This window comes from Schizosaccharomyces octosporus (genome assembly GCF_000150505.1).
Source record: "Schizosaccharomyces octosporus yFS286 unplaced genomic scaffold supercont6.2, whole genome shotgun sequence".
Classification (NCBI taxonomy): Eukaryota; Fungi; Ascomycota; class Schizosaccharomycetes; order Schizosaccharomycetales; family Schizosaccharomycetaceae; genus Schizosaccharomyces; species Schizosaccharomyces octosporus.
This window is the reverse complement of record NW_013185620.1, coordinates 3,050,902-3,077,119: the sequence shown is the minus strand read 5'-3', so window position 1 is coordinate 3,077,119 and position 26,218 is coordinate 3,050,902. Positions and strand designations below refer to the sequence as shown.

At 37.3% G+C, this 26,218-nt stretch overlaps 10 protein-coding genes across 10 annotated transcripts; 4 read left to right on the top strand and 6 right to left on the bottom strand.

Moving 5' to 3' along the window:
- Positions 1–489: 489 nt before the first annotated feature.
- SOCG_00811 (U3 snoRNP-associated protein Imp4) lies at positions 490–1,708 on the top strand. Its single transcript, XM_013163231.1, has one exon. It carries the CDS (start codon positions 568–570, stop codon positions 1,432–1,434), a length of 867 nt encoding a protein of 288 aa, XP_013018685.1. The 5' UTR covers positions 490–567; the 3' UTR covers positions 1,435–1,708.
- SOCG_00810 (short chain dehydrogenase) lies at positions 1,626–3,214 on the bottom strand. Its single transcript, XM_013163230.1, has one exon. The coding sequence runs from the start codon at positions 2,995–2,997 to the stop codon at positions 1,864–1,866; it is 1,134 nt and encodes a 377-aa protein (XP_013018684.1). The 5' UTR covers positions 2,998–3,214; the 3' UTR covers positions 1,626–1,863.
- A 780-nt stretch (positions 3,215–3,994) lies between these two features.
- Positions 3,995–5,875, top strand: SOCG_00809 (sorting receptor for ubiquitinated membrane protein; the record flags this gene model as incomplete). Its single annotated transcript, XM_013163229.1, has 2 exons — positions 3,995–4,516; positions 4,682–5,875. The coding sequence occupies 2 exons, from the start codon at positions 3,995–3,997 to the stop codon at positions 5,873–5,875; spliced, it is 1,716 nt and encodes a 571-aa protein (XP_013018683.1).
- Positions 5,876–5,886: 11 nt separating this feature from the next.
- SOCG_00808 (C-22 sterol desaturase Erg5) lies at positions 5,887–8,328 on the bottom strand. The gene is made up of 2 exons (XM_013163228.1): positions 8,092–8,328; positions 5,887–7,662 (listed from the first exon to the last, which is right to left on the bottom strand). The coding sequence occupies exons 1-2, from the start codon at positions 8,216–8,218 to the stop codon at positions 6,167–6,169; spliced, it is 1,623 nt and encodes a 540-aa protein (XP_013018682.1). The 5' UTR covers positions 8,219–8,328; the 3' UTR covers positions 5,887–6,166.
- Positions 8,329–8,597: 269 nt separating this feature from the next.
- SOCG_00807 (myotubularin family phosphatidylinositol-3-phosphatase) lies at positions 8,598–11,354 on the bottom strand. The gene is made up of 3 exons (XM_013163227.1): positions 11,111–11,354; positions 10,476–11,051; positions 8,598–10,418 (listed from the first exon to the last, which is right to left on the bottom strand). The coding sequence occupies exons 1-3, from the start codon at positions 11,132–11,134 to the stop codon at positions 9,282–9,284; spliced, it is 1,737 nt and encodes a 578-aa protein (XP_013018681.1). The 5' UTR covers positions 11,135–11,354; the 3' UTR covers positions 8,598–9,281.
- A 50-nt stretch (positions 11,355–11,404) lies between these two features.
- On the bottom strand, positions 11,405–15,624 carry SOCG_00806 (pleckstrin y domain-containing protein). The gene is made up of 4 exons (XM_013163226.1): positions 15,266–15,624; positions 15,034–15,102; positions 11,950–14,974; positions 11,405–11,910 (listed from the first exon to the last, which is right to left on the bottom strand). Exons 1-4 carry the CDS (start codon positions 15,447–15,449, stop codon positions 11,568–11,570), a joined length of 3,621 nt encoding a protein of 1,206 aa, XP_013018680.1. The 5' UTR covers positions 15,450–15,624; the 3' UTR covers positions 11,405–11,567.
- Positions 15,625–16,593: 969 nt separating this feature from the next.
- On the top strand, positions 16,594–20,895 carry SOCG_00805 (guanyl-nucleotide exchange factor Sec73). Its single transcript, XM_013163225.1, has one exon. It carries the CDS (start codon positions 17,416–17,418, stop codon positions 20,650–20,652), a length of 3,237 nt encoding a protein of 1,078 aa, XP_013018679.1. The 5' UTR covers positions 16,594–17,415; the 3' UTR covers positions 20,653–20,895.
- Positions 20,709–21,681, bottom strand: SOCG_00804 (RING finger-like protein Ini1). Its single transcript, XM_013163224.1, has 4 exons — positions 21,450–21,681; positions 21,353–21,406; positions 21,036–21,282; positions 20,709–20,988 (listed from the first exon to the last, which is right to left on the bottom strand). Exons 1-4 carry the CDS (start codon positions 21,457–21,459, stop codon positions 20,946–20,948), a joined length of 354 nt encoding a protein of 117 aa, XP_013018678.1. The 5' UTR covers positions 21,460–21,681; the 3' UTR covers positions 20,709–20,945.
- A 592-nt stretch (positions 21,682–22,273) lies between these two features.
- Positions 22,274–24,017, top strand: SOCG_00803 (ARS-binding protein). The gene has a single exon (XM_013163223.1). It carries the CDS (start codon positions 22,336–22,338, stop codon positions 23,884–23,886), a length of 1,551 nt encoding a protein of 516 aa, XP_013018677.1. The 5' UTR covers positions 22,274–22,335; the 3' UTR covers positions 23,887–24,017.
- Positions 23,963–26,204, bottom strand: SOCG_00802 (nitrogen permease regulator family protein). The gene has a single exon (XM_013163222.1). It carries the CDS (start codon positions 25,564–25,566, stop codon positions 24,337–24,339), a length of 1,230 nt encoding a protein of 409 aa, XP_013018676.1. The 5' UTR covers positions 25,567–26,204; the 3' UTR covers positions 23,963–24,336.
- Between the last annotated feature and the right edge of the window lie 14 nt (positions 26,205–26,218).

Sequence of the window (26,218 nt, the reverse complement as noted above, 5' to 3'; positions counted from 1 at the left end):
ATTTATAAACAAAACAATGCATGTCTGATGGAGGTTTACTATAAAAAATAAAATAAAATAAAATAGAATAGAATAGAATAGAATAAAAACAAAAAAAATAGTGAAACTACTTCTAAATAGCTAAGAATCCAAGAAATTTAGATTTCATTTCATTGCCAACTAATCCGGTCTTTCTGTTGAGTTTTTCAGAACGTTCAGCGTTTCAATGGATGGAATTTTGAAGTCAGAAAGTATAAAAACGATTATTAGTTAAAATCCGTAAATACAGAAAGACTCTCTTTTACTTGTTCTTCAACTGTAGCACTTGAAAATTCCATTCTTATTTTTTAGGGTATACACACCTTTTGCTAAACGGAACGCAACACCGTTTAAATTGGTGAGCATTCAGAAATTTTGGAAGCGTTGGTAGAATCCTTTTTATTTCTAATTTCTTTTTTCCACAATTTGCTCTTCATTATACATTTCACTTCTCATTACCGGTATTCTGTTTACTAAGGCTAGGCAACGAGACTTTGGGGTGGCCTTTCGAGACGAACCTGCCAAGAGCCAAATTTTCAAGAACGCATCATGCTTCGTCGTACGGCAAGAGAAAGACGCCAGTTTATTTATAAAAGAAATAAAGATCTTCAAGAGGCTAAGCTGAATGAAAAAAGACGCGCATTGAGACATGCCTTAGAAAACAATAAGGATCTCAACAAGGATCTTCAAGAAGACACTCAATTGCAAAAAGATTACCAATACGATGAAAGCAAAGCAGCTCAGGATGCTGATTTAGAAATTGATGATGAATATTACAGTCTGGGTGAACGAGAACCCAGGGTTTTGGTTACAACAAGTCGTGACCCGTCGTCGCGTCTGGCCCAATTCGCCAAAGAAATGCGTCTGTTGATTCCAAATTCATTCCGTTTAAATCGTGGTAATATTGTCGTGGGAAGTTTAGTAGAGGCTGCTCGTGCCAACGATATAACTGACATCGTCCTTTTGCATGAACATCGAGGTATCCCAGATAGTATGGTCATCTCCCATCTTCCTTATGGTCCTACTGTTTCTTTCTCTCTTCATAATGTTGTTCTTCGTCACGACATTCCCAATACGGGTACTATGTCCGAAGCTTATCCTCATCTCATCCTAGAAAACCTCACCTCAAAGCTGGGCGAACGTGTGAAGAAGGTGTTGTCAGCTTTATTTCCTCCCGATCCTAAAGAATCTTCACCAAGAGTCGTAACTTTTGCCAATTCAGACGATTATATAAGTTTCCGCCATCACTTGTACGCGAAGACCGGCCCGAAACAAGTGATCCTTTCAGAGGCAGGTCCCCGTTTTGAAATGCGCTTGTACGAAGTTCGACTAGGTACTTTGGATATGCTCGACGCCGACGTTGAGTGGAGACTCAAGCCTTATCAGCGCCACAAGCGTCAAGTTTTAGCCGAGTAAGAGCATATGTGTATTTTCAACGTGGTACGCTTAGGAGTATAGTTTTTGGTTTTATTGGGTATTTGGGTTTTATTGATATCAAAGTCATTGAATTAATTATAATTTTACTTGTATAATGCGTGTAGAAAAGCCGTATGATTGGATTTTCCGTTCGTGTTTAACTACAGGTCTTTGATAGACCATGAATTTCTTCACCTTCCCTTCCATCCTTCGATTATATAATGGATGTTTCTGTTTCATAACTAAAACTTAAACATTGCCCCGTATCTTGTAAAATGCAAAATCCTTGTCATGTTATTTTTGCTCCTGAGAAGTAGAGGCTTTTGAATGTAGTGTGTATTCTTAGTTTATAGGTACTCTAAAATTAATGGCTCAATGGATATAAAAGAAGACAGCAGTAAATTTTAGCCGCTTTAAAGCTATCCACGATTATTTTTTGCCTTTCTTTGAAGCTCCCTTTTTCTTATACTGCTTTTCTATTTCATCAATCTGGGTATCAGCTGCTTTAATTAACTTCTCTGCATACTCCGGGTCCTGAATTTCCTTTCGTGAAGGTTCTATCATGGTGCATTCGTTAACGAGCAAATACTCGGTAGTGGCACCAAATTCAGGACTACAAATCGCATGGAAAAAGGATTGCGCACCCTTCAGAGTGCCCTTTATAATCAGCCACCAAAATGGCCAAAGAAGCAAGTACAAAAGTAATCCCCAAACACGACCTAAAGTAATAAATCTTCGAAATCCGGGAGTACGAACTACGCCTGGATTCACCATTACGGTATGAATATTACAAGGCATATTGTCAGGGCGTTCGTGATTTTGCGCCTTTTTCTGAAAGTCGTAAAGATATGTCATTAAGGCGAGCTTAGCATTTCCTACGACTTTCCAGGGACTTGAACGAGGGTATGGATGATTATCTAGAGCTAGATCATCAAATTTAATGTCACCCAAAACATAGGATGAACAGGTCGCGGCGATAATACGTACGTCTCTGTGGCCGGGTTGACCATATAAGACAGGACGCATAATTCGCATCAATTGGTAAGGACCTAGAAAGTTGGTTGCCCACTGTAATTCGACACCCTCCGCAGTGACTTGGCGATCCACATATGGAGGCAGCGACAAGCCTGAGCATAGAATAATCATGTCCAGTCTTCGAATAGGGGAAGCGTCAATCCACTTCGTAGCGAATTTTCTGACGGAAAGCATGGAACTTAAATCACATACCTCCGAATAAATAAATTGATTGTTTGAACGCTCTCGTAGATCCATAATAAAATCTACTGTAAATTGATCGGGCTCTGACCGAAGCAAAATAACAACATGAGCTCCTAGTAAAGCAAGTTTCTCTACAACCCGTTTTCCTATTCCGGAAGTTCCACCTGTAACAATTACAACCATTCCATTCATCTTTCTCTCCCAAGTCGTAGAACGACCCATGGTCCAAAATTTGAAGCCACCTATTGCAGCCAAGGTAAATAAAACCTTTAAATAAGTTTTCCAGTACAAAACTACATGATCGTAATTGAATTGTACGACATGGGCTACAAAAGGGATAGGCATTTCTAATGAATGGGAGGTTTGTAGAAGGAAGATTGGTCAGCTCCCTCTGCTGGTTCAAACATTTACACTATAGAAAGCCATCAATTTTATCAAGTATATTCAAAACATATATTGTTTGATATATAAACTTTTGTCTACGTATCCTGTCAGGCCGGAGTAATGTCTCTTCTGAGACATTACTGACCGAAGTAAAAGGATCGATGGCGGTCTTTTTCCTTTTAGAAATTGGTAATTGTATTTTGTTTTATTTTATTTTACTAAGTCTTTTTACTATCTTCTTTTGGCTAGCCTAGTCTTTACATGCTACAATTTTTATTACACATAATCCAAACGATCATAAAGTGTGAGGACGCGCATCACTAGCGTCTAACATTTTATTGTTTCAATGAACTTTCAAGTTCATCTTAAAGAATACATTGTTTAGGTTAATCTAATATACAGTACCGTCTGCATTGCACAATATGTATTCCAAGTAGAAAGTTCTCTAACCGAATCTCGCGACCTCTTAAAAATGCTTTTTTTAGAATTTTTAATAATTTTATTAATAAGATACTCATTTAAGTCTCTTTGAAACCACAAAAATTACATTTACTAAAAACACGGTTTGTTTACTAACATAGCTTTAGACATATCTCAGTATTCGTTTTACGGAGAATATGTCCGAATAGTAGATGCATGCATTTAATACATGTTTCCAAAACCGACAGAACTACCCTATTCCCCAGGAAAGCGACTATTTACTCAACCTGAGGGCTTTGCTAGAACCATCAACATTTATTGAATCATCCTTAAATAGCTGTTTATAGGTTTTGGTTTTCTATTTTGAAACGGTTTATTGGTAATTCTCATATTTTAATTGTCATATCTGCTGCTTGAACTATATTCAACGGAACCTTTGTTAGTCTATACCTTGTGATTAAAGAGGCTTCTTCTCATCTTTATCTTTTCTTTTTTTTTAATTTCTTTCCTAGTACACTAGTCAATTGTTTTTTTAACTATGTCAAGGTGGTGGAACTCCAATTCGGAATTCGCGGTAGAAGTAGAAAAAGCCACTTCAGAAACGCTTCCGACTGGAGCAGAAGAAATTGCGTTGAATTTGGATATTTCTGATAAAATCAGAAGCAAATCAATTGATGCCAAATCGGCTATGCGAATTCTTAAATCGCGAATTGATCATTCCAACCCAAACGTTCAGCTGCTGGCACTAAAGCTTTGTGATACGTGTTTGAAAAATGGTGGCTCTTCTTTTGTAAATGAAATTGCTTCTAGAGAATTCATGGATAATTTGGTGTCTATCCTTCGTTCCCCTTCCGGAGTCGATGAAGAAGTTGAACGGGCCATTCTTTACTATATACAGTCTTGGGCACTTGCGGTCCCTGAGAAAAATTATAGTATGCGATACATTGTGGATGTATATGAGCGTTTACAGGAAGATAAATATGTGTTTCCCGAACCACCGCAAGTCATTTCCAGTAGTTTTCTTGATACGTCCACTCCACCCGAATGGACCGATAGTCAAGTATGTTTACGATGCCGTACTGCTTTTACCTTTACGAATAGAAAACACCACTGCCGAAACTGTGGTGGTATTTATTGTAATCAATGTTCTTCAAAAACAATGGTCTTACCCCAACTTGGCATAAATGTTCCTGTTCGGGTTTGCGAATCTTGCTATTCTTTAAAGAATAGGCCTAATCGACAGGCTAAGTCTTCAAAAGAAGTAGGCGCAAATGTCGGCCGCGAAGGTGTGTTTCATAAGCCAAAGAAGCCTCATCCCAAGACCCAATCATTCTCACCAAATAAAGAAGATGAAGACTTGAAAAGAGCTATTCAGCTTTCTTTAAAGGAATCAGAAGCAAATCTAGGAAAGTCTTACCCCTCTGAAACCAGACCCCCGAAAACAGATTCCTATGCGCATGGTCCTCCAGAAGATGAGGATGAAGAATTAAAACAAGCAATAGAAATAAGTCTTCAGGAAGCTAAAAGCAACAGTATTTCAAATAAACAAGAAGAAACCGTTGTTCCTTCACAACAAACCAGTCAACCATACAGTTATCCAACTATACCTTCCCACACGGTTTCTACTGCTCTACACAACTCCCCGTTTGCTTCCACAAACAAACCTCCCGAATTTTCTGCAATGATATCTAATGCCGATGCTGATAATATTACTCTTTATGCTTCACTGGTAGAAAAATTGAAAAAGTCTCCTCCTGGTTCCATTTTTACTGAATATCAATTACAAGAGTTGCATGAGAATATGGGTTTTATGAGAGCAAAGATGATGAGGTCTTTGGGAGAAACTATTAGCAAATACAACAAGCTATTACAAGCGTTTCAGAAGCTTCAAACTTGCATGCGTTTGAATGACGCTCTTCTCGACCAAAGACTTTCATCTGCTTACCGCCATCATCCTTCTGATCCATCCTTTAAACTTCCCCAAAGCGTACAAATTTCTGCTGGAAATGAGGTTCCTTTCGATGCTGAACAGTCGATACCTCGTCCTCTTCCTCAAAACCTTTCGGTACAGAAAACAGCTACTAATGAAGAAGCACCAAAGGATATATCAAATGAAACAACAGCGTCTGTTCGGTCAAGTGAACCGATCTCTAGCTACTATAATATAGATGCTGATGTTCCGGCAGAGTCTATGGAGAACATGAAAATACACGAACTAAAGCATGAGGAAACCAAAGAAACTTTCGCAGATGAAAACATTGATGATGCTATTAACTATTATAATATTGAACCAGTTGATTCTTTTAAGGATGACATTTCTTCCCACCATCAAAAGCTAGATAATGGCAAAATTTCTGACGGGAAGAACCACAATGATAATGGATTAGAAGTTCAAGAAGCCAGCTTGATTGAACTGTAGAATATGTGGTACAAGACAGCCACTTGCTACATGCTATGCCTCATTACGAGATTATTTTTAATGAATGACGAATTTAGTACAACAATATAAATTTTTGATAATCAGTAACTATTATTTCCAAAGATTCCATCCGATTAATTATGGACATTATTATGCCATTCACGAAAGCAAAGGTCCAGATAGCTGTATAGCTAAATTCATAAACACACCTTTCTCCATCTCCATAAAACGAGCCTAGCGTTTTAGTGAAGCTATTATAGTAAAGATATCTTTATACCTTTCAAAGGATTCTTAGGCGCTACTTGGGATTCCAGCAGCAGTAGGGGTTTGTAGTTCGGCATCTTCTTTAAGATGAAGCTTTATAGTAGCGGGATTGAAAGGAGTAAATTTAAGCAAACACATATCTTGAGGGAAGGTAGTAGCAAAGATCATTTGGGTGTCAGAATCAACGGTGCGCTTGTGTGACCAATCAAGCATTAAGCTAGCCTTACCGACACAAGCAATTAGATGATTAACGGCATAACGTTGACCTAAACAGACATGTGGGCCATTACCAAACACCATCCAGTTTTTAGGGTTTTGCTGGGCAAGTCCGTTGGGTTCCCAGCGCTCTGGTTTGAAAGATTCGGGATCAGGGTAAACTTTGGGATCATGCAAAGCACCATATAAAGTGGGAATAACCATGGAATCTTTAGGAACAGTGTACTCGGGACTAATAGGGAAAGATTTCTTGACACGATAAGGAACCATCAATACAGGAGGACGAAGACGTAAACATTCAGTAACTACCATACGGGTGTAGGTCATTTTCTCAAGCAATTCTAAACTGATAGGTACATTGGGGTCGCCATCACGAATACGGAACTGTTCTTCGCGAACCTTTTGCAAAATTTCAGGGTAATCAGCCAAGTATTGAAAAAGCCATGTCATAGCACTGGAAGTAGCATCTTGTGAAGCAAATAAGAAAGATAAGAAAGTAAGAGAAATCTCTTCGTCAGAAAAATCACGAATTAAAACACTGGGTTTCTCGGATCCATCTAAACCCTTACTGTTGTTGTACTTGCGAGTTTCAATCATCTCACGAATCCATTCTTCCATCATGCACGTAGGAGCATTACCGGCTTCCATACTTTTACGAGAGGCATCGGCAGCTTTCATAAAATATTGCATAACAATCTTACGAGAACGAATTCCATACCAAACCTTTGTGAAAGGCAAAACAAGTGGAAAGTTGACGAGTTCCATAGCAGCGGTAATATTCCAATATTCTTCAGCAATGTGCTTGATGGCATCATCAGAGATGTAATGACCACAGAAAGTACGACAAGAGGTAGCAACATTAATATCACGAAAAGGAATCATAAATTCGGTATACTTGCCTTGGCTATGGTCTAAAAACTCTTTAAAGTATTTGTTGTAAACTTCCTCTTGAGCGGGCAAATAAACACCAAGTGCCCGGGTAGTAAACAAACCATTCAAACCTTTACGGTATTCAACATGATCACGACCATCCAAAAAGACCCAATTAGTGTGTTTCAAGATCTTCTTACCTGCATCGACGACGCAAGGTTGGACGTAACTAGGGGAATTTAAAATTTTTCTGGCCAAGTCACGCTCCGAAGCAATAACGACGAATTTATGAAAAACAGAAACACATGAAAGTGGACCGGAATCCCATTTGGTCTTGTATTTTTCAAAGGTGGGTTTCATGCTGTCCAGGAAGGAACCCATGAAGGGAATCTTGATGAGAGGGCCTGGAAGATTCCCTTTACGTAACTGGTAAGCAACTAGAAATTGTTAGTACATGAAATGGACTATAGAGACAAAAAAGATGAAAAAGACAGATAGGAATCCGATCTTTGGAAGGTATGGATCCTGCGAGAAAAGAACAAAAGAAATAAAGAAAGAAGAAGTATTTTTATCGATCTGCAAGGACCATCAACCGATGCATATAAAAGGTACCTGTTAAGGTAAAGGTCATTAGGAACCTCCAAATCCGCCGTCTCGTGGTGATGAAAACATCAATCTTGACAATGGTCGTTTCTTTCTTGAATAACTACTTCGTCCAGGGTGGTTTCGGATTACAATTACAAGAACCTCATTCTTCCCTGCTCAACATTCCTCCAGAAATCGAAAACGTCCATTTTAAGCAAAGCATTTCTCCTAGTCTTGTAGTCTTCTTATCTAGTCTTTTAATTGAGACCATGAGTACTTACTTTGATCATATGCTATGCATACAAGAAGAAGAGCAAAGCAAACAGTCCATCTTGTATATTCCACTTCATAGCCCATTAAACGGACAACATTTTGTGAACCCGAAAGAAAACTTTCAGTTTGATTCATTTTTGTTCCAACAGGAATGCAAAAACTTGGTTTCGACTTGTTCGGTGTTGCTGGTTAAAACCAAGTAAGAAAACAGTCGCGTCGCGTCGGTTATATAAAGTACCGAAACCCTTAGCTGACAGATCTTTACCTTACGCGGTGGAGAATCAAAAATCAAACTCGTACGATCACGGCTTTGTTTCATGATTTATGAATTTTTTTTTTGGATGAAAAAACGTAAATGAACACAACAATAATATAATTAAAAATGTCAAGATTTAATAACTAGTCGCCATTTTCGCTTTGTAAATAGACATAATATACTAGTTTTACCATTTGACTTGTCAACTAATGAAAACTCTTGAAAAAAGCAAAGTAATTTAAGCTTCGCTAGAATAATAACCACCTCCATTGCATGTGCGAAGTAGAAATGACAAATATTTTGTACAAAATGATTTCATTTCTATGTAAATAATGATTGTAATCGTAGTTTATGAAAGCAGTTTGCAGACATGGTCACTGAAACGAAATGTACAAGAAGGAAGGGCAAACTACTCGAGCCGGTGGTTGGTTCATACGATGGTGATGAAACTTACAAGGGTCTCACGACATGAAAAGTAGGGAGATCAATCAAACTAGAAGATCAAAAAGAAAGGATACTTCATTACATAAAACATAAGCAAAGGTTAGAAGGTTCTCATAAGTCGTGGCAACTAGCTGGGAAGTAGGTCATGCTATAGTAAGCCTTGATAGAATCCATATAGACAGACACATGAGCATAGAGAAATAAGGACTTGAATGTTGAGTAATTATGGAAGGAAGGATTATCATAAACGGGATTTCAACATGGTGGAAATCACGAAGTGGAATCAGTGCCCAAGCTCATACAATTTCTTCCTCTTCACTTGCCATACAAACATGCCATACAAACATATGAAAAATGACAGCAAAACAGAAGAAAACTGGCTTAATAACTTAAAACAAAGTGCCTTCAATAGTCAATAAGCTTTAAAAGAGAAGATATATACGTCGTATCATATAATTTCTCGGAACTTGGAAAAACAAACACTTTAGTGGGTAGAGTTTACACTCGAAGAGAAGCAGACTGACAAGCGGATGACGAAAGAGGAGGTGATTCAGTAGAGGAGGAGGTTTCAGACAAGCCAATGTTCATGTTTTCATCTGGCTGACCAAAAGAAGACGCCCACCATTTGAGATCTGTTGCATTAGGAAGTAAAACATCATCATAATATTCATAATCTAAATTTGTGAATTCCTTTTTTCGAGACATAAAATAGTCCCAAATAGAACGAGTTTGCTTAGAAACAGCAGCTTGTTTACGTTCGCGTTGTGAGTTGTACAAAAACGACCCATATTGACATGAATACAAGTGATACAACAGCCGACGCAAAAATCGCTCGTTGAATTCAAAATACTTCGGGAATTGTCTCATAATTTGCCATACACAGTCCAAGAATTGATGAAAAACAGGAGAGCTCATCTTCTCCGAATGATCAACTGCGAATCCACTAAGAGCAGACCGAAATGTACAGAATGTATACTGAAGTGTAGAAGATGCTACAGAACTACTCGTTTGTTGTTCTTCTGGTGAAGAATTATCTGTAGAAAAAATCCTTTTTCCCGGTAAATGACAGCATCGCTCGGCAAATCTATGTCCAAAGGCTAACCAGTCTTTTTCGATAAGCATCATAAATCCTTCTATGGTTCGATAGTGCGGGTCAAGACATAGTTGTGGAAGAGCACACAACTGAGATGTTCGGTCCCAGCCATCTGAGCAATGGACCAGTACGTGAGCGTGCTGAAAGTGAACTGTTTGAATAATTAAAACGGCACCCTGTAATATGTTCGTCAAGTGCTTTAGCCAGTTCGACTTGTTTAGTTGCTCAACCGAAGGGGATGCTGCACTTATATCTGTATTCCGAAGAGCATTCACGATTTTACTTAAAGATTCACGCATAACATGAATATTATCTATGCCTAAATATATTTTTTTGGCAAATCGGTAATGATCCATATTTTCACTTCCTGCCCCTACTGCTATATTTGCCATTGCGTTCGTAGATGGTCTAGCATCAACAATCAGATTTTCTTTTCCTGGTATAATTGATGTAGCGAATATAGCTTCCACAATTTTCTCATCTTGTGCGCTCCGGTTCTGCCGAAGCCCTACCAGAGGTTGCGATGCTCGAGTAATAGAGAACTAAATTTACATGTCAGCATATATTAAGTAATCTTTTCTTATAAAAGTCAAGCTTACAGAGTTTTTATGAAGGTAAGTTAACGTAGGAAACCTATTTTTCGATCGGTACTTGCAACCGTAATGAATAACGCTGTCGGATACGTTCGTCGGGACAGCTAATATTTGAGGATATGATTGGCATTCCAAATAATTTTCATTGATCTTCGTAAGTCTCCAGTTCGTACCAGCACCTTCAGCACTGTTTGAATTACCAACACCCATACGGCGATATTCATTCTCGAGGAGAAATAGGTCCCATCCTGACTTAACTTTTCCTTCTTCTCCTGTGGGCATGTAATGATACGCATATAAACGGTTGACAGAAGTTACTGATGTCAATTCTCGTAAAGTATCGTAAACATCCATGGCGTCTTTCGAGCTCTGAAACTTCAGGCAGTAAAATACGAAATCCCTGCATTGTACTCGGATACAGTATGTTCTTTCATTAAGACACAAACGAACAAAATTAATCATGGAGTAAGCTGTCCATATTTCTCTCTTCCCTTCTATATCAGAGAAAATTGAATGATAAGCGGTTAAATGCAGTGTTCCATTAATCTCATTGCCTTTATTCAAAAACTTCACATTTTCAACCTAGAACTCATTAGTTACACAAAAAATGGATTCTAAATGACTATTAAGGCATAAATTACCTTTGCAACTTTAATATTTTCCATTACACACGGCAACCTAGGTTTTTCTTCAATTCGCTGAATTGAAGCGTAAACAATAAAAAGAGGGCCCTGTTTTTATAAACGTAATGGGTAAAGATCGATTTATGAAATAATGCTCGCAAGTATGGTTTACAAAGACACTAACTGCTCAAGTGGTAAACGGCTGAAGTCAAGCAATGTTGGTAGTATAATGAGAAGCAAATTAAACGCCCTAGTCTTAAAGTATTTACTTTACAAAATAACAAGTATATTAAATTTAATTTAGTTGAATATATATTTTACATATATATATCCTAAAATCTACGCTACTTAACGTCTCGAGCTTTCTTTTGTAATTTTACTAACATGGCGTTGAAACAGTCAATTATAAATAAAAACGTAAAGTAACATTTTTCTGTAATTCATTAAGTTACCCATATAAAATCCTTTTTTTTTTTTACTTTATGGGTGGTTCTGAAGATAATTGAGTATCTAAATTGAGTAGCCTTGTTGCAAGATTATCTTCACCAAAAAACAAAGTGCGATTTTGCCATTCTGATTCACAAGATGAACAATACTTCTCAATTTGAGACGGATATAACCCTAGGACTTTAGCTTTCTGGCAAGTCAGAAGTTCGTGTTGAACGTGTTCGTATATTGCATCCTGGTGTACAAGGTAATCAAAATAATTCAAAGATGCTAGCTTCATCATAACGTATTTCCTTTTTTCTGCAATATAGTTTCTTTTTTCCATCCAGTGGGTTTTAGCCTGTGAAGGATAGCTAATAAACGATCGTATACTACATTAGTTAGCGATGACAAATGAAAGAAGTACTTACCATTCCCCGTTTTCAGTTAAATTTGGATGTCTGTATGTGGGAAGACCAACCAATAAGTCATCTACATCTTTCATATGAACATATCGAGCAGAAGTTTCTAATTGTTTGAAATCATCGAACACTTGGTTAAGAAACTGTTGATCTTGTCTTTCTTTCCAAAAGTTTTCCCCAAAGTTATATGTCAATATAAGGTTTGAAGTCAGCGATAAAGCCAATAAAGTCATTACAAAAGAGTGTGAAAAAGTATAACGCACGAAAATGCTCAGTATAGCCCATGGTAAAACAGCAAGGTCCATAGCAAGTCCACCCAAGAATAACCATATATGACTACGTATTAAATAAAACATGGAAGGGCTGCTCAGCTGTGAAACATATGGAAGTTTTCTTTGAAAAACAACAGACTCAGAGTAATCACCAACCTTACCATATTGATTGACGATGGTTAATATAGGAAGATTTTTGGCTGCCAAAACGGCTTTATCGAGATAAAGAGCTTCTAAATCCATGTATTTAAGAGCAATGTCTCTAGCCACTGCTTCTAAAACTTTGGAGACACCAAATGGTTTCTTTATCCATTCAATGCCAATCGAAAGAAGAAGCCGACTTTTATTTTTTCTCAGATGAGATATTGAAGTTCTAATTACCAATCTGAAAGATTCCTTATAGGGAATAGCCCAAGGGTGATGATACCATGATAGTATATATAAATTGTACTCATTACGCTTATCTTGGGATTGACGGTCCTGATAATGCTGTGAATGAAACACGCCCTTCGAGTCTCGATAATGAAGTTTGTAATTTATATAACGATAAATTTTCCCTGTATTTTCATCCTGTATCCATGGAAGAAGTTCAATGTCTTCAATACCATGAAGCTTATAAAGCCTAAGCAAGAAGTTGCTTTTATCTCCGAAAACAATATGAAACAACGCTTTAGAAGAAACATCGTACACGTTATCCAGAATTATATCATCCATATGATCAGACCGAGCTACTTGAACCGTTTCCTTCGGAAGTCTAGCAATATTGAGTCTTCTCATTTGCTCAATTACATGGTCATCTTCTTTATAAACAGTTTCGGATGGCGTTGAAAGCGTTTTACTTCTTCCTCGAACATGAGTCTGGGGACGAGAGATTGCGTCGAAATCTGGTATGGCAGATTGATCTACGTTTGGTTTCTCAAAAGCATAATTTTTCTGAACTTCACGAATTCGAGACAGTAATTTAACACTGTTCATGGGATCGTCCGCAACGTAATTATATATTAAAATGTTTAAACGATCGTGTAATAGTTTTGAAGAATCAAGGTATAACCGGAATCTAAGAGTTCCGTATTTCGTCACGCTCAAATAAAAGTAATCACATTTGCTGCTTGTAAAGTATTTAACATTTGAGATTTTTGAGATGGGGATATGTTCGATAAGCACTAATCCACTAATTCTATAGTAAATGAATACGCCGCGCATAGTGCAATACATTCTTCCAGGCATCCTAATCTGACCTTCACGCTTACTTACAACGCGACTAACAAATAGAACCGCGGAAGTTGCCAACTCACCAAAAATTCCCTTAAATTCTGCATTTCTTAATTTCAACTCAGCCGGGAAGGATTCTAAATTTACCTCCCTCGATATTCTTTGATAAGTAAGACCAAATTCTGGACCCAAATGCCAGTTCCGTTGTTCTAAAACATGACCATAGTTCACAGATCCCCAAAAATTAGCCATAAGCGCGGACGGTGAGTTACCCGAGAAGTATCCTTCGTGATCTAAGAAACTGGTAATTGTATCAGAAGTAAGATTTGTCATTACGGGAGCTGCTACTATACTCCAAGGTGCGAGGAGATCTGATCGATTATGGGAGGCTGTATTGTGAATTATTTTTTGTGCTGAAGGCACACTAGGCAGACTTCTTGAACGCATAATGGTTGAAATTTCGTAATTACCTTGTCCACAAAGAAGCCTTTCAGAATGGGCACGTGAGGATTTACCGTTTTTGGGATTAGACTGATTACGACGACGACCATTGACGGGAGCTAGTGATCTTGCTGAGAAAGAAGGAAGTGTGGGAGATAAAATTAAATCCGCAGAAATTTTGCCATTTAAGCAGTGTGCGCGTGCATTATGAAAAACCTTTTCCCATTTTATCATATCCAATTGAGTCTCAGCTTGCAAAATAAACAAGGAAGATTTTGTTTTTATTTGAAAACAAAATCTTCGATGGCCGTTGACCAACGGGCTAAACTTGCAAAGCAAGACACCAATACGTTCGCTTTCAAAAACGCCGCCATTTGCATCATCAGTAAGATATCCAAAATAGCCATTGTCAATAAAAAACCAAAATTTCTTCCAGACTGCTTTATTTTCTGGTTTATTAGAACTAACATTTCGAAGGAGCCATCCTTGTAGTCTCGTAGCCGTCGTATTGAACGTGTTTTTCGTGTCGATACGATAACTTTCAAGATTTGAAGGTGGCTGGATACGCTTTAAAATTTCCCTTTCCATACGGTTATATACATTCGTAATCAGTGTCTTGAGAGCGGGTTGAGATTCATTGAGCTTTGATCCATAAGACAACAGACGCACAATTTGATCATGGGCACTCGCGTTTGATTCATGCAGCTGACTGCTAAGTCGAAAAGTTTCGACGGAAAACCGACCCACACTCTCTAGGGCGATACTATCCAAGGAAGAGTGGAAAGAGCCCAATTGTACGACATACTGCAAAGCGGTAGTAAAATAGGTACTACGAGCATCACAAAGAGATTTCGCCTCATCACGCATTTGAGCAAGATCCTTCATTTGACTCGAAGAAGCATATCTTAACATCTCAGCATCATAATGCTCTCGTTCAGTGCGATAACGCTCATCAAGTTGAAGCAATGGTCGTAACTTGGAATCATGGAATAATTCCATGGGATTAACAACATACTTGCGTATGTTTCTTGCTTGCTCCATCTGGATTAAGAAGGTAGAGCGAAATATTTCTTGACCATTTAAAAGAGCTGTCGTTGCATAGTCAGGATCTATAGGTCAGTATATGAACAAAAGGCATATATATTTTTAAGGATTTACAAACACGTACCAAAAAATCCGCAAGAAATGACGGAAGGCATTGACTGAAACGAAATGGTTGCAACAACTGGCTCAATGGCTAAATTTTGTTAGTATACATACGAGTGTAACTAACTCTTTTCCACCATTCAGAGCAGCATAAAGACTTTAGCTTGGTGAATGTAACAGTTGGCAAAAAGCCCCAAGACAAAAGTTAGCCGTCCTATCCAAGATAATGGAAAATTTCACTATTAAAAACTTACCCTCTATTGCCTGTGTATATTTCAGGCACGAGCGTAAAAATTCCTCAGACCATTGGCTATATGCTCGAAGTTGGTTGCCCAAGAAGTGAATACTAGCACGGAAGGATGGAGAATCAATACTACATTCATTGAGGAGAACTGGGATAAAATGGTCCTTCTTTTGAGACAATAAATCCGAAGACATGTTTAAGGCATTCCTTAGTTTTTAAGAGAAGCACTATTGAAGGATCCACTATCTTGAATATATTCAAAAATTCATGTAGATACCTTCTCTATAAAATTTGTAATGAAATGGATACAATATACGGCTGCTCACAAACAGTGCGTTTCTAGCACAGACGCGTTTGTTGAGGTTTTGCTGTTATCCTTACAGAACCATGACGTTAAGGCACGCCGACAATATCCTATACAGATGCGCACTAAACAGCTCGTAAGTAAACAAACTAAAATAAAAACAAATAAAGTAATCACTGCTGTACTTAAACATATATAGTGAAAGAATTTGATCCAAATATTTTCATGTACGGATTTCTAATTATCAAAATATATCTAAAGAGATTGTTAAAAAAAAGCAATATTCAACGGATGTGAAGAGAAAAGTTCCATGATCTGTTACTTCCCAAGTCAAAAAAAAATTCATGTTCAGAAACCAAATATGAGCTGAACATTAAAATCTTGATTTGATAGAATTGATAGTAGAAAGCATGTTTTTTATTTCATGCTCCAGAATTCAAGCGTTCTAAATATTTTCTTGTGCGCATTGGTTACTTGTTTACTCTCATCATTTGGGAATGCAGAATCTCTTTCTGTGATTTCTATACTACAAAATACAAAATAGAAAATAATTTCAATTAACGAAAAAGCGTCTGGGTGTTGTCATTCAAAAAGATAATCGTCTATGCTTCCAGACATAGAATTAATCAGACTTTCATGCCAATGCTAGATTAAACACTATGATAATAGAGATAATTTTGTTTCTGTATCAATTTTTTTTAACAAAATAAAAGCAAAAGTCCGAAAATTTATTGTGCTTAGAATTCAGATGTGATGCTCAATGTAGAATATAAGGAATTGTCCAACTTGCAAATAAAATATTGCTCAATGAATTATCTAGCATTAATATTTTATTTAAATAATATAATCTTCATTTAAAAAACACTTTTTTCTAGCTATAGCTCTCATTATTATTTATGGGTACTTAAAATTAGTGAGTTAATCGCATTAAGACCCCACATTTCGTTAGGGGGTACTCGCTTAACAACCAAGCGAGAAGTAAGTAACGATGAAAAGGAACAATGCATCGAATATGCATTCCACGAATCTTGGCTTCTAAATAGAGCCACTTTTCTAGGAAAGACGATTTTGTGAATCTTCGGGAAAGGAATCTTATTTCGTTGGTTAATATCTTTTGCATTTATTTTGAGCTTTTGTTAAAAATCACTTCACGTTTTTTGAGCTGTTTCTGAAGATACATCAAAATTGTATTCATAGAAACAGAATAGAGGATATGAATCCGGAACGTGAACTCTATTAATTCAAATCTCTGATAATTTCATTATCCCTATGGAAGAAGTCTGGTCCTTACTTTCACTCTTTGAATTATTTATAAGGAATTGAATTGCTCGTTCAATAGCAGAGCATACGGTTGGTTTCGTCTTATTAACGGTTACCACATTTTCTTTGGTTTGACGTTTTTTTATTTCGTTTAGACCGGCGATAGTCTTGGTACCTAAAAGTCTCACTTTTCGTCTTTCCTTTTCTTGCTTACTTTCTCATTCACCGCTACATTCTTTACAAGAAGTCGTCCATTTTTATCTGTTCAGTCCCTTTCTTCTTTATTTCAGACTACTTTGCTATACTCTCATTTTCTTTTTCTTTTTTTGTAGAATCTCTTTGACCGTTATTACGACCTTTTGCCTTCATCTGTTGTTTCTTTTGTCCATTGGTTTTTATATCTAAGTCGCTTCTTCCTTTTGTATACTAGCCTGTTTTATTCCCTCTATTCCTTTTTCTCATTGTATATTATCTTTGTTTATAATCCGGTTCTCTGTCCTGGATTGAGATTTTTGCCGTTGTTTTTTTTTTTTATTTTTTATTTTTTTTCTCTATATCTCTTTCATTGATCTTTCTATGTCCTCTTGATATCCACGATGACTGTCCGATTTTCTCTAGGTAGGAACTCTTTGGATTCAACTGTTAAGGATAAAGAACAAACAGTCGAGAATAGAAGTAAAAGTGCTAATATTTCTCGCTCTTCCTCCATTCGAACATCTGACTCAGACCATCGTACAAAGTCGAGGAAAAAGCGTTCACCAGATCGTTCCAAAAAGTCGAAAAAAAAACCTGACACCCCAGTCTCTTCTCCTTCGGATACCCCATCTTCTTTTTTTAAGAGAAAAGGACTTTTTTATCCTAAATCTCGTGCTAAGCATTCTTCCTACATAAACCAAGACTCTTCCTCAGAAAACACTGAAGGAAGTCTGTCTCAGGATTTTCCTGTGGATAACCAGGAGCATCAAGCTATATCTCCTACGAAAAACAGAGAACATCACGTTCCAAAGATTGCTACTGATGTCTCTTTAGAATCTCCAGTTACTAAATCCCCTCTGACCGCATATTTTCGTCCCCGCACATCTCGTAGCTTCTTTCGCTTTCCAATGTTTACAAGAAGATCCTGGAATTACGACCAACCAACTGAGAATGGTAGCCATTCGCTTGGTGATACTTCATACTTGCAAAAAGAGGAGGAACCGAAGTTTAGCAAAAATGGGGATACTTCATTAAACGATACTTTTGAGCATCCAACGAAATCTTTGAATGATTCTGGTTCCTCTTCAGAACATGAAAACCCTCTATTCTTGTCACCAGTTGGTGCACGACCGGGTACAGAACGATCTTTGTCTTCCAATTGTCTTGAACGTAGTACTTCAAGGAATACCTCTGAACTTGGTTCTAAGAATATTCAAGATGATACATCCTCGTCTATGCATTCAGTTTCCTTGCCTAAGTCACCTTCGGAAGAAGGAAGTCCTGTTAATTCTCCGGATACCTTACGAAAAACTACCAGAGCGAGACCTAGAAGTTCTACTATTCCGTCTCAACGTACTATTGAAAAATATCGAGAGAGTCGATCAAGCCTTTTCAGTTTTCGGACCCTTAAAAGGGACGGAGACGAAAGCCTTGCTCACGTGCTTGAGCATTCTACCCTTTTCTCCGATTTAAAACCAAACCCTAATAAATTTTTGTCCTCTGTACCTAGCTTGGAAGACTCCGACACAGCTCAGAGTTATCTTAGCAAGCTCCGAGCAACTGTGCCGTATAGTTGTATGATACCTGTGCTGGCTGAAAGAGAAAACGAAGTTTTGTCTGAGGCACTTCATTTATGTTTGTGTGGTATGGATTTTTCTTGCAGACCTCTTGACTTTTGTTTGCGTTTGTTCTTACTTAAGTCTCATTTACCCAAAGAGACGCAACAGATTGACCGAGTAATTACTGCTTTCTCAAAACGTTATTACGAATGCAATACTGACATGTTCAGCTCTGAAGATCAGTGTTACATTTTGGTATTTTCGTTAATAATGCTTCATACGGATGTGTTCAATGTCAATAATAAACATAAAATGACTAAACAGGAGTTCATTAATATTTGCAAAATTGATGATTTAGCACCTGAAGTTTTTGAATACTATTACGATAACATTACTTACACACCATTTGTTAACTTGGACGATGAGCTTTTTCTTCTCGAGAAGGAAAAAACAGAAAAGTTTTACTCTCCTTCTCGTAAACGATTGGGTTTGTCTCCTTACACATTTACTTTGGAGAGTCAGCTGAATACTCTGCGAAATGAAACTCCAATTTCATTTAACGATAAATATGTGACACCTGGCATGGAGGATTCAAAGTCTTTGGCCGGGATCCAGAAAAGAATTTCAAAATCTGCTATCTTACAATTGGTGTCTCACCGATCACACCCAATGGCGTTTTCCAATCACTTTATAGGACTCCCGGACAATTCAGATCCCGGTTTGGTTGACTTCAGTATAAGTATGTTGGGAATCTTACCACGTTCTGAGAAGAAGAGGAGAGTATCAGGACACTCATCATTTAAAGAGCACTTGATTCTCTTGACTGCATCAAGAATTCTCTTCTTTCGTAATTCGACTTGGGCTCGAGATTTGATTTCTCAGCAAGAGAATTATGAACGTGCGATATCTAAAACGAAAAGCTCCAGTAATATGACATTAACAAGTAATGTAACGACTCCAACCATGAACGACTTTAGTGGGACGGACTCTTCCCCTAATTCCCCTGATGAACCCGCGCTTGTGTTTTCACCACCCATTGAACAACTTTCACCAGAAACTACTCACTCACTTGTCAATGCTTTTGCTTACTGCGATCGAGAATGTATCAGTAATCCACCTTATATGTTTCACATTCTTTTTCGAGACGGTTCTGTAGAAACATTAACAACGACTACTGAGGAGTGCATGGTAGAATGGATTTCGAGGATTAACTACATAGCAACACTTCGTACAGCTGGTTTGCGCATGCCTTTTTCCGATTCTTACCTTCCTCGTAGAGATTTCTCATGTTATCCAAAAGATATGGAGCAGGAATTGGCGGCTATTGAAGTTCAACTGAAGCAAGATTTGGAAGTTGCTCGTAAACGCACCATCAAAACTCGCACTGACCAGCTAAAGGGAGAATATGATCAACTTTCAACAAAGCTTTTGGTTTTGCAAAGAAACGCCAAAAATTTATCCATATGTGCTCCAATGCAACCAAAAACACGTGCTGTCATTTTGCAAGCATATAAAAAATTAGAAACACAGATTCAATCATTATACTTGGATATGCAAAAGGTTAGGACGCAGCTAAGAATCTTGGAATTTGAATATCAAATTGATCAATCATGTCCTCACAGGAAGACCTGCTCTCCTCGAAAGGATTACCATAGTACAAACTTACGAGACAGAGGTAGTGTCACTGAGGACGAGGGTTCTTTTGTTTCAGTTTTTTCTAGTAGTCCTACGCCATCTGATCCCAGGGAATTGGAATGGGAAGATAAATATAAAAATAAGGATTTGAATAGCCCTGCTGAAGAAGTTAAGGAGAAAGATACGTTGGATGATCGAAAGCTGTACCCGAATACAAACAGTCCCAGAAAGATAAATGCTTTGAAATTGAAAATTAGCAATTCGCAAAATGATTTAGACGATACGGCTAGTCTAGGTTCTGTCACTACATGTTTTGATTATTGGCAGCCTTTTGATGAAGGATCTGGATTTTTTTCGCCTTATCCAAGTTCTGGAGAACAAGAAGCGGTTCAGCACGATTTGGAAGAGAGTTTCTACGATCCAATGACGGATTTATCGAGATGAAGCTTGAGACGTACTGCGAAAGACGATTTCAAAGCTTTTAAAATTTCCTTTATTTTTTTGCTTAGTCAGTTGTTTTTATGATAATGCTAATGAGCAAAGTTTATGAGAAAAGGCACACGGAGACTGATACGCTTATATCTGATGGTTTTGCTCATTGAAACACATATTTATTCAATTAGATATCACCTATAAAATATAAACCCAAAAATTTCTTGTAAATAAGATCTTTCATGTAAATTATGCAACAGTCTAGTTTGCAAAAGCGTAAAAAAGAATGTGAATTGAATGATGTATCAGTACATCGGCCCCGGCATTTCTTTACCTGCCATTTTGTATCTATATTGTGTTAGCAAATCAAATTAATTCAGACTTTTAGTACATACTTTTTCCTTTCATAAAACCAATCCGTCCGACTGGTACCAAGATTAATTACCCTTGGACATCCATCACGATCGTACTCCATGCGCGTACATTCAGCACAATAATAGCAATCAGAGACACCGGGTGCACCACATATAATGCAACGATCTTGAGCACTACCAAAGGCGCACTCGTCGCAAATACGGACTAGCGTGGTTGGTCGGACATGTGAGTCGCAAATTGGGCATTTATCATCACAACGCTCACAAACTAAATGGAAAAGTTAGAATCGATCATTGAACATCTTCATCTTGTAATATAGACGCGTTTTTACACATACGCTTTCCTACAGTGATTCCAGGTTGTCGACGACATAAAATTAAATCAGAATGGTCTAAAGAGATGTTAATTGAACGAAACAAGCTATCTTTTCTTACGTTTTGACATAATTCTTAGTGTATTTGAATGCAGGTCTTTTCTAAATCTTCGCGATGGCAAATATACCATCTGTCAGGTAATTAACGTATAATACCGAAACGCTCTGCACCTTGAAAGAGTTCATTGAAGATACTTATTTGCAATTCCATTCAAATACCATAGTAAACACATCAGAACCAAAGCATTAGTTTCAAGCAATTCACTAAATATATAATCACCATAATAGTAGAGCTAGTAGGGTAGTTACGAAACTGCCTTTTATAAGAGTGTCATATGAGTACCACCATATCGCTAAAATATAAGAATAACGAAGCGAATATAAGCGCACACTAATAAACAAACACCATGCATGCTGTTGTATTACACATGTATTTCCATAAGTTTCCTTCCTTAGTGTAGAGTAAACAAAGGTATACAATAGCACTTTTAAATGCGTATAAGCAAAACCAACTGATGTAGGTACCCGTGAGAGTAATTTGCCCGTATGCGTTCTAGATGAGCATATCGAGTTTTTTCTTTTTCTTTTTTTTCTGTTTTATTCCTGAGTTAGCATACTCTTGTTGCTACAAAGTTACATTAACATTTCAACTGTTTGTTAACTTTCATGAAGATTATTGTTTGCAAAAGTACTGCCAACTATGCGACAACATGTTCATCCTCCGCTCCATGGCTATATGAAAGACTATATAATTTGTATTTATAATTTTTGGAAACGAAAAAAGTCGTTTTATTGTTTGTTTATTCGGTGCTACTATTGTTTTGTTTACTACTCAGTATTCTCTTTGGATTTCTTAATATAATATTTTACTATGGACATCCATTATAGGAAGTCAATGGATTTTTTGCCTTTACTACAATATCACCACAGACTTCGTACTAAAAATTATGTCAAGGGAAGCAAAGGCAATTCGGCGACAGGGTCTTACACAGGACGAAAAGAAAGCATTCCGCGATTACTATTTTAGTCTCACAGAGAAGCCGACGCAAAAAGATCTTATTGACTGGTTTAAAGAGCATTTTGGTCGAACACTTGCTCAGTCAACAGTCTCAACGATTTTATCTCCTAAACATGCATATCTAGACAGTCAAGATTTTATTAGAGGAGATCTGAAGCGGAATCGTACACCGAAATATCCGGCGTTAGAGTCAGCGTTGTTCGAATGGCAACAGCAAGAGGAAAAGCGATCTGGCACCGTAAGTTGCGACCAGTTACGTTTGGCCGCTTTGGATATTTGGAAAACTATTCCAGAATATCAAAATATTCCAACTCCTTCGTTCAGTAATGGCTGGCTAGAGAAGTTTAAGAGGAGACACCCGCTATCAGAGTTATATAAGGAACCTGATCCATTAATGGCCGATGTAATTAATACTAGAAAAATTCCAATCCAAGAAGTCACCAAGCATTATGCTCCAAGTGATATTTTTGTGATGGACGAGGGCAGTCTTTTTTGGAAGCTCACTCCTCAAAAGTCGATCTCTATCGAAAACGTTCTAGGAATCCAGCGTTACCGGGCTAGATTTACAATAACATTATGCTGTAATGCAGATGCTTCAGAACGTTTACCCCTTTGGGTTGTTGGCTACTCGAAACGTCCAAAAGCATTTCGATCGAAAAACGTTTATCCGGAGGCTATGAATGTACAATGGCGCTCTAATGGTACGGCTTGGGTTACTAATTCTCTTATGGAGGAATGGTTACGCTGGTTTGATGAAAAAATGAAAGGTCGTAAAGTCTTACTTTTACTTGACAGTCTTTCTCCTCATGAATGCGCCTTGGAAGCTATTAGAAATTCAAATAATAATCTAAAGCATGTAAAAGTTGCATTCTTAACATCAGAATCCAGAAATATCACTCATCCGTTTGACTGTGGTATAATGGAGACATTCAAAACGCACTATCGGTTGCGATGGGCAAGATACATGTACACCGAAATGCAATCCCAAAAAGATCCTTTAAAAACGGTTAACGTTTATAAAGCTCTTCAGTGGATTACAGAATCTTGGCACGTTGACATATCGAACGAAGATATTATTACCTGTTTCCAGCGTTCAGGTGTCTTTGCAGATGACGGAAAGCCAAAACGAGTCATTCCCTACAGTCTTATTGCTGAAATTGAAACTATTTTACCAAGAATCTGTCCTCCACCGATGTGCTCAATCGAGGAATTTTTAATGCCGGCTGAGGAAGAGGTTGTCGACAGCAAAGAAGACGTTGTTAACCAGGTGGCCTCGCAATTTTTACCCGAAAGAGATCAAGAAACAGATGAGGAAGATGAACGAGGTTTTTACGTACCTCCTAATGAGGCTTTGTCTGCTTTAAATACCTTTTTGCAGTATTACTATCAACAACCCATTGAGGACGGAAGTGTCATTCCTACGCTCCTTCGTTTTAGAAGACAATTACGCGGTTTAGCTAATCATATTCAAACATCTTAGATGCGGTATAGGTTCGGTTTTCTCATCTTATGGTTACTCCTGTGAGTTTCCGTTTATGATTCATGTGTGTTAGTTTAACGAATATATAAAGGTTGTATGGTTTAATAAAAAAAAGTATCATCTATTATTAATGCTTTTCAAAGTAGTTTCTTTCGTATAGTCTTTGACAAAAAAGGTTGGCTTCTGTAATTGTTAGGCGCTTAGGATTTCAAGTAAAGAAATGAGGATAATTAAATATCTGTATCATAATGGAGAAATGAAAATCCTAAACTATTTCTGTAAGAATAGAGCCAGATAAATTCCAAATTAGTTGCATTTCCCTATTATGAAGTACTCTTCATGCGATCCTTTTTGTACTATAATATGTTTACCACACATGTTGATAGATTATTTGTCTTTATAAAATTATGCAATCCTAGAAATACCTATGTTCATTTGATTGAGATTATATCAACGATAGATAAATAAAACGTCGCCCAACTTCGATATCATTTCGTTGATGAGCTTTGGAGATTTTTTAAAATTAATACACAGCTCATCAAAATGATGTGTCCCATCAAGCATGTTAAGTAGCCTCTCTTCTTCGAACGTTAGTTTCGCTTGAGTATTCTTACGTTCAATGTAAGGATACTTATGGACACGATATATGAGCCCCTTGATCGTACCAAAAGAGATTAGTCTTCGTACATCCAATCCACGAAAAACTTCTCGATTCTCGTTCATCCAGTCTTTCACACGAAGACCTTGTCGAAGAGAACAGTATAGCCTGAATATTTTAGCAAAGGTTACGTTTTTTGAAGAAGTGCCTTGAAATGAAACATACGAAACACATTCTTCTTGAAAAACAGGATCTTGTAATAAATCCGCTGCATTGGTAGTCATGGCATATATATTATGAAACTGAAAAATGTCAGCGATGATAAGACACCCGTAGTAGAGAAAGTGCTCCATGCATTTTAGACAACTATCGTAATCAACATTGGCTAATTCCGCAATTCTTTGTACTGAATTAATCCCGTTTATGTACGGATATACTCTCTGCACAGTCATATCCCAATTTTTATCCATAAGCAAATCTAATTGAGCAGTCAGTATCGGAACATGAAACCCCTTTACAGCTGGTGGTGAAGGGAAGCTAGGAAATAATTTGATATTTATAGAATTTTGATCATCCAACTGAATCATGCATTCACAAAAATTGTTCATGTCTTCGAGAATTTCCTCAATAACACTGAATATGACTGAACGCTTTTTTATATCAGAAATATAACGGCTCTGTTTTTCTAAAACCTCCAAGTTACGTGCAAGTCGCTTCACTAGCGGTATGTAGCATGCTGAGTCTTCTTCTTCATGAAAGACCATACACATGTTAAATATGAGTGTGTTTCTTTCATAATTACTTCCAAAAATTGAAATAGGATGTCCAATAATTTGGTAATGGTTTGTACAAACCGTAATTGTCTTATTACAAAGTTCTCGTTTTGGAATGACATAGTCAGATATATTTTCAAACGGAATTAATAGACTTTTTCCACCATCTTGGTAAGAGACAGAGCCAGTAGGAGCTTCGCAGGCGACAATGGGTCCTTGAAGAGGATCAAAGATCGCAAAAAAAATTGCAAGTAATCGTGGAGGAAAGCGATCGGCCTGATCAAACCAACCTTCCTCAGAATACTCCATAATGGAATAGGTTGTTGTAGGAAAAAAACAAATTTTAGTTCTAAGCTGTTAAAGATACTGTTTTTATTGCATGGGCAGTAATATAAGTACAGTCCTAGCTGATATGGGATAGGTATGAGTTATGAAGAAACAGAATGATGTTTTTGTATATCATCTCGAAACTCTCGACTCATCTGAATTAGTTTTTCTTTTATGTATTTTGAAGGTATTTAAACCAAATAGGTCTCATTATGCTCCTATTAGATGTATACTGACAGAAGCTTCGAATAAAGGACGCACTGTACATTAAACAAGATGAATAAATATGAAGTAGAACTGAATTTTTGAAAGTTGCGCTTCAGCTAGTCTAAATGCGAACTAGATAACTCACAAGACTACAATAACAAGAAATACCACCCAAAACAGCAAATTGTAGCTGTCATTGATCCCTCTGCATCCAGCAACAATCTTGCGGCTAAGATATTGAAAAGAAAGGAATTCTTTTGGATTTAATCAAACACCAAAGCTAGATGGTAACCTTTACAGACTTCTTATTAAGCCCGCATGCCGTGCATAATGCAGGGCAGCAATTCTTTTACAGAAACATTCTTATATTAAGTTATCTTTGTTTTTCATATTGAAAATCCTTTGAATTGTACAATAATTGGAGATA

Coding starts and splice junctions, on each gene's coding strand:
- SOCG_00811 (XM_013163231.1), top strand. CDS start 568: ATGCTTCGTCGTACGGCAAGAGAAAGACGCCAGTTTATTTATAAAAGA.
- SOCG_00810 (XM_013163230.1), bottom strand. CDS start 2,997: ATGCCTATCCCTTTTGTAGCCCATGTCGTACAATTCAATTACGATCAT.
- SOCG_00808 (XM_013163228.1), bottom strand. CDS start 8,218: ATGAATCAAACTGAAAGTTTTCTTTCGGGTTCACAAAATGTTGTCCGT. Junction 7,663..8,091: donor ATGCATAGCATATGATCAAA/GTAAGTACTCAT, acceptor AACAATTTCTAG/TTGCTTACCAGTTACGTAAA.
- SOCG_00807 (XM_013163227.1), bottom strand. CDS start 11,134: ATGGAAAATATTAAAGTTGCAAAG. Junction 11,052..11,110: donor AAAATATTAAAGTTGCAAAG/GTAATTTATGCC, acceptor AATGAGTTCTAG/GTTGAAAATGTGAAGTTTTT. Junction 10,419..10,475: donor CTTACCTTCATAAAAACTCT/GTAAGCTTGACT, acceptor ATGTAAATTTAG/TTCTCTATTACTCGAGCATC.
- SOCG_00806 (XM_013163226.1), bottom strand. CDS start 15,449: ATGTCTTCGGATTTATTGTCTCAAAAGAAGGACCATTTTATCCCAGTT. Junction 15,103..15,265: donor ATATACACAGGCAATAGAGG/GTAAGTTTTTAA, acceptor AACAAAATTTAG/CCATTGAGCCAGTTGTTGCA. Junction 11,911..11,949: donor TTAACTGAAAACGGGGAATG/GTAAGTACTTCT, acceptor TAACTAATGTAG/TATACGATCGTTTATTAGCT.
- SOCG_00805 (XM_013163225.1), top strand. CDS start 17,416: ATGACTGTCCGATTTTCTCTAGGTAGGAACTCTTTGGATTCAACTGTT.
- SOCG_00804 (XM_013163224.1), bottom strand. Junction 21,283..21,352: donor TGGAATCACTGTAGGAAAGC/GTATGTGTAAAA, acceptor TTTTCCATTTAG/TTTGTGAGCGTTGTGATGAT. Junction 20,989..21,035: donor TGGTTTTATGAAAGGAAAAA/GTATGTACTAAA, acceptor AACACAATATAG/ATACAAAATGGCAGGTAAAG.
- SOCG_00803 (XM_013163223.1), top strand. CDS start 22,336: ATGTCAAGGGAAGCAAAGGCAATTCGGCGACAGGGTCTTACACAGGAC.
- SOCG_00802 (XM_013163222.1), bottom strand. CDS start 25,566: ATGGAGTATTCTGAGGAAGGTTGGTTTGATCAGGCCGATCGCTTTCCT.